This window comes from Nyctereutes procyonoides, unplaced genomic scaffold (assembly GCF_905146905.1).
Source record: "Nyctereutes procyonoides isolate TBG_1078 unplaced genomic scaffold, NYPRO_anot_genome, whole genome shotgun sequence".
NCBI classification, from domain to species: Eukaryota; Metazoa; Chordata; class Mammalia; order Carnivora; family Canidae; genus Nyctereutes; species Nyctereutes procyonoides.
This window is the reverse complement of record NW_026575140.1, coordinates 23,326,296-23,338,579: the sequence shown is the minus strand read 5'-3', so window position 1 is coordinate 23,338,579 and position 12,284 is coordinate 23,326,296. Positions and strand designations below refer to the sequence as shown.

General features: G+C 46.5%; 1 protein-coding gene across 2 annotated transcripts in view; it reads left to right on the top strand.

Annotated features, from left to right (window-relative positions):
- The first annotated feature begins 4,693 nt into the window (after positions 1 to 4,693).
- FBXO31 (F-box protein 31) overlaps positions 4,694 to 12,284 on the top strand; it is a 42,209-nt gene continuing 34,618 nt past the window's right edge. For both annotated transcript variants that reach the window (XM_055305549.1, XM_055305547.1), the window contains exon 1: positions 4,694 to 5,056. In XM_055305549.1, the coding sequence (XP_055161524.1) occupies positions 4,711 to 5,056 (346 nt within the window). In that variant the 5' untranslated portion in view covers positions 4,694 to 4,710. The remainder of the gene's footprint in view (positions 5,057 to 12,284) is intronic.

Below are 12,284 nucleotides of genomic sequence, written 5' to 3'. Positions count from 1 at the left end.
GAAGTAACTTAGTGCAACATTTGAAAACAAGCATGCGGGGATCCCTGGGTGGCTCAGCGGCTGAGCATCTGCCTTCGGCTCAGGGCGTGACTCTGGGGTCCCAGGATCCAGTCCCGTGTCGGGCTCCCTGCATGGAGCCTGCTTCTCCCTCTGCCTGTGTCTCTGCCTCTCTCTCTCAGGCTGTGTCTCTCATGAATAAATAAATAAAATATTTTAAAAAGAAATGAAAACAAACGTTTGAGTACATATGAAAAATTTCATGTGCCCTCAGACTGCAGTATAATAGAAGTCTGATGTGAACAATTTTCAGAGTGGTAAATAAATATTACTCAAGAATTATTTTAAGCCAGTTAATATAAGCATAGTATGACTTATTTTAAAATAAATAACATTGGGATCCCTGGGTGGCGCAGCGGTTTGGCGCCTGCCTTTGGCCCAGGGCGCGATCCTGGAGACCCGGGATCGAATCCCACATCGGGCTCCCGGTGCATGGAGCCTGCTTCTCCCTCTGCCTATGTCTCTGCCCCTCTCTCTCTCTCTGTGTGTGTGTGACTATCATAAATAAATTTTAAAAAAAATAAAATAAATAACATAAATATTACTGTTCCTTAAAATAACCCATATAAAGTAGAAAAACAAGACACATCTTTCATTCAAATTTGTTTTCTCTAGAAATTTCATGATGCCTTTAAGCTACTACTATTCTCAAAAGCCAGATGGTGTCAGTTTTATATAACTCGACCCTCTTCCCTTTTCCATAATATGAAATGACCATAATTGTGGAGAAAATAAGGTAACCGTTAAAAATTGAATGTGATGCCTCCAGCATTAGTGATGCAACATGGCTGTAAACCATGCTGCCTAGCTATTTCTAAGAATCTGTTAAATGTGGCATGGAACATCAACCTGCAGTGCAGGACACATTATTTTTGACACACACAACATGGAGGACAAGTCACACCAAGAAGTTGTTCAGCCCCACAGGCCTGCCTGACCCTGCCCGCCTCTCCTTTTTCTGATTGGAAGAGATATCTGAGGCTCGAGGGTGTCTGGGCAACTATTGGCCTGCTCTCCTATCATTCCTGTGTCATCTCTCTGCTCTTTAGAACAAGTAAACAAACAAGTGTTGCTCAAGAGGACCTGCAGGAGCTATTCTCAGAAAGGATTTAGTCAGGAGGATTTTGAAGTCGACACTCAATAGAGTGCAGTGTTTAGAAGTGTCTTCACTGGCTCCTCGGAGTCACTATCAGCAGCGGGGACAGGCACCGTTCTGCAGTGCTTCCTCTCCCCGTGAAGCTGTCTGATGAACAACTTTAGAAATCTGCAAGGGAGTGCATGCAGGAAAGCCATCACAAATCACAATCTAACATTATTTCTGAAATGAGCATGAATCGCTGACTCAGCATTCCACAGGTTTTTCTGTTTAATTCTAAGCAAATTCTCAAGGATTGCTGTTTTTCCAACTTTTGCCCTTATGTGGGACTATTAAGGGAGGGATCTCTTGAGACACTACAGGCCCTCTTGTTTGGCCTTTGGATATTTTCCTTTCATTCCATTGCCTTGGCTGTTTCTTCTGAGCAGTGGATAAAGATGCCACTTTTTACTTCTGGGTTGTGAGAACCAGCCTGGGTAAAGTTAATACAGTTTAGTCAGGTCCAAGAAATACTAGTTTCTATGACTTCTGTGGTAACAAATTGAGAAATATCCTGCCCTATAATCCGCTCATCTCCTTAGATGCTATCAGTTCTCCATAACAAAGAGTTCATTATTATAGTCTCATCTAGCGTTAAAACAAATGATCTCTTTTATCTAGTTTTTTTTTTCTCATTTTGCTATGACCGCAACCTCCTTAGTGTTCTCTATGGGATACATTCTGTACAAGGGACTATAACAGTGTTCAAGATACACCAAGCTTTGGGGTTCCATGTGTAATAGTTATCTGCTACCCTCAACTTTTCCCCTTGAGTTCCTTCCTGCCAAGAGGGGTTACCCAAGTTCCCATAGCTACATATTTCTTTCTATTCTGGTTAGCACTAATTTGATTCTTCTAGATCTTGGGGTGGCTTATCACACACAGCCTTCTGTTAGTCCTGCTCTCAAGGATATACAGATATGGATAGGTCTTCATAACTGTATAGGTGCACAATCCAAACTATAAACACAATAGTTTAACCATTTGGGGCACCTGGGTGGCTCCATCGGTTTAAGTGTCTGCCTTCAGCTCAGGTTGTGATCCTGAACCCAGGGTCCTGGGATTGAGCCCTGAGTCTGGCTCCCTGCTCACCTGGGGAGCCTGCTTCTCCCTCTCCCTCTGCCCTTCCCCCTGCTTGTGTGCACTTTCTGTCTCTCTTGTTACTAAATAAAATAAAAAAGAATACTTTGACCATTCTGATGGAAATTTAACATTATTTTGTATATGACAACAACTCTAAGCTCCTCTGGGAGAAAACTGCCTACTGAAGGGTAGAAAGATTAAAAACAAAACTAAACTAAAATGTAACAGTGGCAGATTATCCTTTAGAACGAACCTATGGATTGAAGCAGAACACGGCACATAGGATAATCTGGCATTCTGCAAAAGTTTATCACATTAGTTCATGCATTTCTGCTTAGAAATACCAGCTTGTACTAAAATGCTGATCCACCAGGCTTCTCTAAATCTCTTTGGTTCATGTTTCTCACTTTTACTCTTTTAGCTACTTTTTTTTTCATTCAACATTTAATAACCATTCATTGACTGCAAGATGCGTGTTAGCACATATATATTTTTAAAGATTTTATTTATTTATTCATGAGAGACACAGAGAGAGAGAGGCAGACACACAGGCAGAGGGAGAAGTAGGCTCCATGCAGGGAGCCCAATGTGGGACTGGATCCTGGAACTCCAGGATCACGCCCTGAGCTGAAGGCAGATGCTCAATCGCTGAGCCACCAGGCATCCCATGTGTTAGAATATCTATCACACGACAAGAGATACATCTAGGGAGACTGGTACAAAAGGAAACAAGTGTTTGTCATAAAATGATGGTGCTGTAGAAAAAAGGGAACATCCTTCCTAGGAGATCCCATCTGGGGACACAGAAGAAGGAGGCTGGCTCTTTAAGGGCACAGAGTAAGGAGTTGGGTCTTTCTGACAGAGAAGATTGCTTGAGCAGTCAGAGATGTGACTAAGCTGGTGACCTCTGGATTATCAGATGGCTCCCCCGGAGAGATGGGTGTGGGGACAGGCCCAGAGGCCAGACTGGGAAATCCTGTGTGACGTGATAAGGAGTCACTGGAGCCATTAAATACCTTTAAATAGGTGAGTGCCACAAGACTGCTTCTGCTTATGTGTTACTATTTGCAAGAAGAGAGTTGTGATACCAGCGTGGAGGCTGGACTGGAAAGCCGACTGACTAGGTGCAGAAAGATCAGTTAGGTGTTGTTTTCAGCTGTGTGGACCTGAGTGGGTCAAGATTTAATCTAAGACACACTGTATTGTTATTTTTGTTAGGAGTTGCGCTTCCCTGATTACTGGATTCCCTTTTTCCTGCCTTGAGATCTCCCTACAGAGGCAGTAGTGAGTAGTAGTGAGGAATTTGTGGGAACTGGCAGGGTCATTAATTTTCTTTTTAGTAAGACCTCCATGCTCCCCTCAAACACTGGGCTAGATACTTCCCTTTAGACTCTGGGCAATTCCTCCTGCACTTTAGGGCTTTGTTGTAGAGCGGTTCCCTGACTCTCTGGAAACAACTAATAACTACAGTTTCTTGTTGTTGTGAGCTATTTAAGGTAAGGTACTGTCACAAGCTGGCTTTACATATACTCTCCGCCTTCTAGAACACACATGCCCTGGGGCACAGTAAACAAGGTAACTAAGGCAGAACCCCAAGGCTTGGTATGGACAACGCCAGAGTTGGTGCTTTGATTTATCAGATAGCATGATCTCCCCTTTCATTGCAATAAGAGTAGAATTGAGTGAATGTCAGATTTTAGATAAAAGGAAGGGGTTTGATAGGCATACCTCAGGGTTCTATCTGGCTTAGGTGGTTAGTGGTTCCAAGCGCTAGAGAAGTTTGCAGCGCTCTGCTGGCCACCTAATCAGATTTAGGCGGGCCTGGGGGCATCCTGGGGTGGTGTTAGGGCCGTGGTGGTGGTGTTCTTGGGACATCTCTAGAGGAATGCTAGGGGCTTGGGAGAGGGCTTCTGGGGGGGTGTCGTTGGTACTATTTTGGGTGGGAACCTAGGGCCATCTTGGAGGGTTCTGGGGGGTGGGAACTCCAGGGGAATCCTCAGTCCACACCGAGGAGTTCTGGGGGAGACCTCTGTGGGGTCCTTGGGCTGTTCTGGGGAGGCTCTCGGGGAGGCGGAACTTCCGGGGGGGCGTTCCTTGGACTGTCCTGCGGGAGTACTTGGGGGACAACCTCTGGGGTCCCTTGGGAGTGTTATGGGGGGACAACCTGCGGGGTCCTCGGGGGTCCTCGCAGCGTCCCAGAGCGCCGCGGCCCGGGTTAGCGCGGCCCACGCTCGGGAGGTGGACAGTCGGGCCCTCGCGCACGCCCTGGGTCGGGAAGGGGCCCGCGCGGCAGGCGTGGCCGAGGGCGCAGGGGGCGTGGCCGAGGGCGCAGGGGGCGTGGCCCGCGCTCCCCGCCCCGCTCCGGGGGCGGGGCCGGGCTCCGGGGCGGCGCGTGCGCAGAGGCGGCGGCGGCGCGGCTGGTCCCCTGCGCCGGCATGGCGGTGTGCGCTCGGCTCTGCGGTGTGGGCCCGTCGCGGGGATGCCGGCGCCGCCAGCAGCGCCGGGGCCCGGCCGAGACCGCGGCAGCCGACAGCGAGCCGGACACGGACCCCGAGGAGGAGCGCATCGAGGCGGGCGGGGCGCTGTCCGGGGCGCCGGGCGGCCGGGGCGCCGGCCCCCCTCCGCCCCCGCGCTGCTCGCTCCTGGAGCTGCCGCCGGAGCTGCTGGTGGAGATCTTCGCGTCGCTGCCCGGCACCGACCTGCCCAGCCTGGCCCAAGTGTGCACCAAGTTCCGGCGCATCCTGCACACCGACACCATCTGGAGGCGGCGCTGCCGCGAGGGTGAGCGCGCGGGCTGGGGGCGGTTGGCGGGGGTCCGGGCGCGGGGGCGCGGCGACTCCGGGGCGCGACTCCGGGAGAGGCGGAGTCCCCGCGGCGCCGCGCTCTGCGGGCCCTGGGAGCCGGCCTGGCGGGGGCCCTGGGAGCCGGCCTGGCGGGGGGCGCTTACCCTGGGGCTGCGGCGGGGTTGGGCCGGGGCGGACGCCGACGCGGGTGGGCATCCTGGCGGGTCCCAGGCCTCGGGGGCGTAGCCGGGGACGGCCGACGGGGGAGGCTGGACGGTTGGGGGGGGCAGTCGGAGCCCAGGCGCGGGCGGGGGTCCCCTGAGGGCGGGCTTGTGCAGGGGCAGTTGGAGCAGGGCAGTGCCGACAGGGCTTGACTTCCCTCGGAGGGACGGTGCCGAATAGTTTTGTAGCAGTTCCCAGGAGGAAAGGTTTACTTAATCCCGGGTTCAGGGCTCTCTCCGTGTGAACGTTGCCTGATCCCAGGTGTTCCGTGAGGTCTCCTATTTTGGCAAAAAGGACAGATGGGAAACAGATCCAAACAATGCAGAACAGCAGCGGCAGGAAAGTACAAAAATCATCAGAGACCCTTGCAGTCAAAGATAACCCACTCTCAAGATTTTGGGAAACGTCTCGATATGCACACGTAGACTCCCGGACACAGGTTTACTTGGACCGGATCATACCATGTAGACCGCCCTCCACACGGTGTAGTATAAGCCAGCTTGGTGGGGTTCTGCTGCATTCGTAGGCCACCTGACCACTTAGTCCCTTACTGATTGACCTTAGAGTTTGCAGCTTTTTCTTGTCTTAAACAGTGCTGTCAAGGCTGCCTTTGTGCAGTCTTGTAGAAATTTGTGGTGTCTACTTGTGCCTTCTAGGACTCCTGAGGTTATCCTCCTAGGGTGCGCTTCCTGCCGGAGCAGGGTTGTTGTTAGTAGAGTATGCACACCGATAATAGCTCAGAGATACCCATTACCCAGCTGTTGGAATTTGCATCCCCAGAGGGGGTACATGAGAAGGCCTCTTCCCCCACGTCCTCCTCAGCAAGTGGATCAGTCATCCTATCTCTGCAGTGAAGCTCAGTGTTCAAGAGTCCAGAGTGTCAGTCCACAGGCCAGGCTCCGTTTAGTGCTTTGAAATCCTGGAATTGCTGCTTTACCTTCCCAACTATTTCTGGGAAGTGCTACTCTTGTAGGTTCACCTTGGGGGTTAAATAAGATCATGCAGGTTATGTGCTCATCCCCTGAATTGTCATGTCCTATCGTGAGGCTTCTTGGCCATTTTATTTAATCTCTTGTGATTCTTTATTTGTATGTCTCTACGAGAGTTTATTTTTATCTTACAAATTTGTAAGAACTCTGAGTATTAGCAGTATTAACCTTTTTGTCATATATGTAGCAAGTGCATTTCTTTTGCCATTTTAAAACAGAGGTAAAGAGGGCAGTCCGGGTGGCTCGGCTGCCGCCTTCAGCCCAGGATGTGACCCTGGAGACCCAGGATCGAGTCCCATGTCAGGTTCCCTGCATGGAACCTGCTTCTCCCTCTGCTGGTGTCTCTGCCTCTCTGTGTGTGTCTCTTATGAATAAATAGATAAAATCTTAAAAAAAATAAAATAGAGGCAAAGAAAGTTCCACTTTCTCTGTGAACTCTACCTTTTCATTTGCTTTGTTTTGCCTCTTGTACACCTGTAAGACCCAGATTCGTTGCAGGTGTTCCATTGTGCTTTGAGAAGTTTTTCCATTGGTTAACCAGCCTGTGTAATGGTTTCTGGTGGGTTTGTCTCTGGGGAATTCTAACGCGTCTAGCTCAACTATAGGAACAGAATAATGAAGACATTTATGTAATCCAAAAAATCTGAAGGTATGGCATAGAATAAAACTCCCTGGGGTTAGAGGTCAGGGTGATTTCTTAGAGTTGCTAATGGAAGTACAAAAAGTCCTGATGAAGGTGTAGAAGGAAATTGGGGGACAGACAACAAGACTGCAGTCCTTTCCTGCTGGGGCACTTCTCAGTTCAGCTTTCCCCAGTCAAGAGACGATGTGACATTAGAAGTGATGGATCTTGTCCGCCAAGGCAGACATACTACGAAAATTTTAATTGTGAGAAATTTAAAAAAAAAAAAAGACAAAAGTAGTAAAAAAGACATATTCCTAGTCATCCCCAATATTCTATTTGCTCTTGATCCCTTTACCTTTTTAGTTTCTAAAAAAATTTTCAATTTTTTTATGTTTTTAAATGTTTTATTTATTTATTCATGATAAGAGAGAGAGAGAGAGAGAGGGAGAGACACAGGCAGAGGAAGAAGCAGGCTCCATGCAGGAGCCCAACGTGGGACTCGATCCTGGGTCTCCAGGATCATGCCCTGGGCTGAAGGCGGCGCTAAACCGCTGAGCCACCAGGGCTGTCCTTGTTCAGTCTTTTTAAATGCTATGTGGTGGTTCATAATTTGAAGAGACCACACTTTGTTCCTACCTTTATTTTTATTTTTATTTTCTGTTAAATACAGTGTATAGTGAACAATCTCTATGTCTGTTTGAATGCAGATAGAATACATGCAGAAGTAGTGCTTGCGGGGTGGTGGGCTGTGAGCTCTGCAGTTTTTACTGCCTGGTTATTCCGGTAGTGATTTTAGCTGCTTTCCCTCCTGATACTGGAGCATGAACAGGAAAGTCAGAAAAGGTGACATGCAAATGTTTAATATGCATCATGTTATCACAAAGCAGCTGTCATTTCTGGTCCAGCTACTCTAGGTTATTCCCTTTAATACAGTATCTGCTCAATTCTCTCTACTCTAAACGATCCATATTTATATATTTTAATTTGCATGTGCCTGATAATTAGTGAGGATGCACATTTAAAAAAATACCATTATTAGGGGTGCCTGGGTGGCTCAGTCGGTTGAGCATCTGCCTTAGGCTCAGGTCATGATCTCCAGGTCCTGAGATCGAGCCCGCGTCGGGCTCCCTGCTTAGTGGGGAGCCTGCTTCACCCTCTCCCTCTGCCTGCAGCTCCCCCCGCTTGCGTGCTCTGTCAAATAAATAAAGTCTTTTAAAAAAATAAATTAAAAATATCATTATTGGCAATTTGGATTTTTCTTCCTTGTTTATCTTTAATCTTTTGCCCACTTTCTACCCTATATTTTTTTCTACTGATTTGTGGGTTTTATTTATTTAGTCCAGATAGATTTAATATGTTGCAAGACATTTCCTTAGTAGCCTATAGTGATTTACAATTTAACCTCATTTATAATGACTTTTTTGAAAGTTACAATGTTGGTCAAATTTACATATTTTGGATCTAAGGAATGATTTTCTTTCTTTCTTTCTTTCTTTCTTTCTTTCTTTCTTTCTTTCTTTCTTTTCTTTCTTTCTTCTTTCTTTCTTCTTTCTTCTTTCTGATTTATATTTTTTTATTCATGAGAGACACAGAGAGAGGGAGAGGCAGGCTCCATGCAGGAAGCCTGATGTGGGACTTGATCCCAGGTCTCCAAGATCACCCCTGGGCTGAAGGCGGTGCTAAACCACTGAGCCACCAGGGCGGGCTGCCTTTCTTTCTTTCTTTTCTTTCTTTCTTTCTTTCTTTCTTTCTTTCTTTCTTTCTTTCTTTCTTTCTTTCTTCTTTCTTTTTTATTTTTTTTTTATTTTTATTTATGATAGTCACACACACACACAGAGAGAGAGGCAAAGACATAGGCAGAGGGAGAAGCAGGCTCCATGCACCGGGAGCCCGACGTGGGATTCGATCCCGGGTCTCCAGGATCGCGCCCTGGGCTAAAGGCAGGCGCCAAACCGCTGTGCCACCCAGGGATCCCTCTTTCTTTCTTTCTTTCTTTCTTTCTTTCTTTCTTTCTTTCTTTCTTTCTTTCTTTCTTTCATTCATTTTATTTTTTTTTTAATTTTATTAAAAGATTTTATTTATTTATTCATGAGAGAGAGAGAGAGAAAGGCAGAGACGCAGGCAGAGGGAGAAGCAGGCTCCTTGCAGGGAGCCCAATGTGGGACTTGATCCCAGGACTCTGGGATCATGAATTGAGCTGAAGACAGGATCTCAACCACTGAGCCACTGCCCCTAAGGAATGATTTTCATCCAAAGGTTATGAAGATGGTTGCTAGGTCTTCAGTTTCAGTAGTTCATTCTGGTAGCTTCAATTTCTAGCTCATCTATGTCAAAAATCGGTTGGCTGACGATCCCATATGGTATTTATAGATGTCCCTTAGGGTTGTCTCATTCTATGTATAAGAACAGTCATATATGGGGTGAGTCTGAGCTTCTTTTAGCTTCCAAGTTTCATCTTTCCTAAACTAGATTGGGTTAAGGTGAATGTTGAGAAGGCCAGTGCCCCCAAGTACCTTTAGGTAAGAACCAAAGCCCCCCCCAGCCTTGGTGAGCAGGAGGCCAAATCTCAGGCTGGTTGAGGAGGTGAGTTGTCCTAGCCTCTTAAGTGTCTTGGAACTGGAACCTCTGTGTCCCATCCAGTCCTGATGGGTATAATGGTGGCTCCAGTTTTTCGTGTCTTGGGAGGAGGAGTAAAACTAGTGAATTGCATGTTTACATATTTGCTCTCTGTCTTTTGATAATTGGATTTTCCAGAGCAAAAGACAAGCTACAAAAATGGGAGTGGGAAAGAGAATATAACACCTGTGTTTTATCGCTTCAAAGAATTTGGGACCATGATTGGCTTTTCACGGTGCAGCCAATGTATGCATGTTTAATAGCCCTTCCTAAAATGATTGGATGATTTTTCATGGGGCGAAGGTGTGTGAGGGGTAGCACTAGAAACTTAAAACGGGGTAGCTCTATTTATAATATGTTGTCAGAAGCTCACAATTTCCAGTGTCCTAGCAATAAATCAGTTATTTTTATAGAACTTTGGCCTTTGTAGCCCACTGTGTGCTGGATCTTTTGGATTAAATATTTTCCAGTGGTATATCTCTGGACAGGTGAAAGGTTGCTAGTGAGAAGCTAAGTCTGTGCTTCTGATTTTGGGGTGAGCACAGAACAACTAGGTGATATTTATCCTCTCACAGGAAACCAACTGAACCATGCCCAGCCTCTGGGACAAGCGCAGGCCAGGGTGAGGGTAAACACTTTTTTTGATGCATCACTCCTTTGGCAACGGGCCGCCTGCAGTTACTTGCATGTGGGGCTATAAATAAGTCATCGTTTCTCAGACTTCTGAGGGTAGAAGCCAAGTGAGTTATTTTGCCTTTGACCCTGATGAGGCTTTTCTTCATTAACACTTCACCATTTACTCAGTGATTTTTGAAATCTATGTTCAGACCACGGTTTTAAATAAAAATATTCAAATAATAACAAAAGACAATTTTAGAAACAAAGGAAACGCTCATATGTGTATTTCCCCTTCCACACTGAGTTAGGAATATTTAAAATTTTTTAAAGATTTTATTCACAAGAGACACAGAGAAAAAGGCAGAGACAGGCTGAGGGAGAAGCAGGTGCCCTACAGGTGGGGGGGCTCTATCCCAGGACTCTGGGACATGACCTGAGCCAAAGGCAGATGCTCAACCACTGAGTCACCCAGGTGTCCCTATATTTAGAAGTACTCAGACAAGGAATTCATATATTCGGGTCAGTATCTGTCAGTGTCAGGTTTTAAATTTATAATATATAATTTGCCCATTTCTTTCCTTGTGTTAAGTTTTTTGATGTATAGAATGATATTTGTGTAATATTTTGATCTAAGTCTAAAATGTGTTTAAATTCCTTCATAATTAGGAATAATCCTTTTCCAATAATGTGTGATCTTTATGACAGAAATGTAGGATTAAAAACCAGTATTAATTCTGTTTTTGCAAGCAGAGGGAAATACAGTTTCTGTCCTATATGATATGCTGATGGGAAATGTGAGAAATGAAGCTTTTGTTAATACAACTGAAATTGGAAGGTCGACTTGGGAAGAAGTGAACTTGGCAAGTTGTTCGTTTTAAGGTTGGCTTTGGGGATTTTTATGATTCCTGTAAAGCGGATCCTTGCTAAACCCACTGGTTTTGATGGTGGGGTGGGCAGGTTGGCAGGTGGTTAAACTGTACATCGTAGTAATGCATGTGTCTTAACCACAAGAAGGGGAAGCCAGCCCCTTCCTGGATGTGGAACAGGATCTCAGAACTTGAGGGAAAACCTTTATCTTTTTCTTCTACTTTGCCACTTGAAAGGACTGCAGTTTTCTGTATATATATTTTTTTCAAAATGAATCTCGTTTGCTGCTTTATAGAGAAACCTCTTCCTTTCCCTTACCGAGGAGGAAAGGGTAGACAGTGGTGCCTCATAGGGGAGCATTTTTCAGATCTCCTTTTTTTCAAACTTAAAAAAGTAAGCTAGAAAGTAAGCCTGGTACCCAGAGAACATCCAGTAAAGATTTCCCCCAACCATATTTAATTAGACAGACACTGGTACCTTGCCAAAAAGAATGGATTGGTTGTTAGAGGACCAGGCACTGCCATTGTTACTGTTTTCCTGTGTTTATAAAATGATTACGTAATGCATTTGAGGCTCTGGGTTTGTCTTTCTGGCTCTAAAGGGCATGTAAACACAAAGGTGTCTTTGGGACTTTGCAGAGGAACAAGTGTCCTCTTGGAAAATGAAGGCCCTTTCCTGAGATGGGCAGGGTTTGGAACCCATGAGTCAGCATCCTTTGCCAGCGATCCCATCACTGTCCACCTGGTGGCGACGGAGAGGCTGGTAAACCGGAGCAGGGCCAGGCCTGTGTTGTGTGTGGAGTATTAGCCAAGGAGCAGGAAGGGTCAGAAACACTAGACAACGTTCTAGGGGCGGATGATGGCAGAGTCAGGCTCCAGGCTTCTTTCCTGGTCTCACACGTGGGTGGTGGGACAGTGGGTGTGCGCACACTCAGGAAGGGTGGGTGTCTCAGGGTGACAGATGGGCCTTAGCTGGAGTGGGTGTCCCTTGGCCAGCAGGTGCATGTCATGGGGGCTGGACTGGGGTCAGAGTCTTCACACTGGAAGAGTGCAGCTACTCACAGCATCCACTGGCACAGAAACTGTTTATCTTTGTGTGAACTGAATTGGTTGAGAATGAGTCACATTAATCCTGTAGGCAGTTTCAGCCATCCTGGAGAATTGTTTAGCCTCCCAAATAGTCCAGGTGTTTAATAGGAGACACCTGTAAGTTATGTCCAATTTTTGGGTTTTACAGTCTTCCCATCCTAAAATGAGCTTGCTGCAGAGTGTTTTTCCAGATCTGGTACA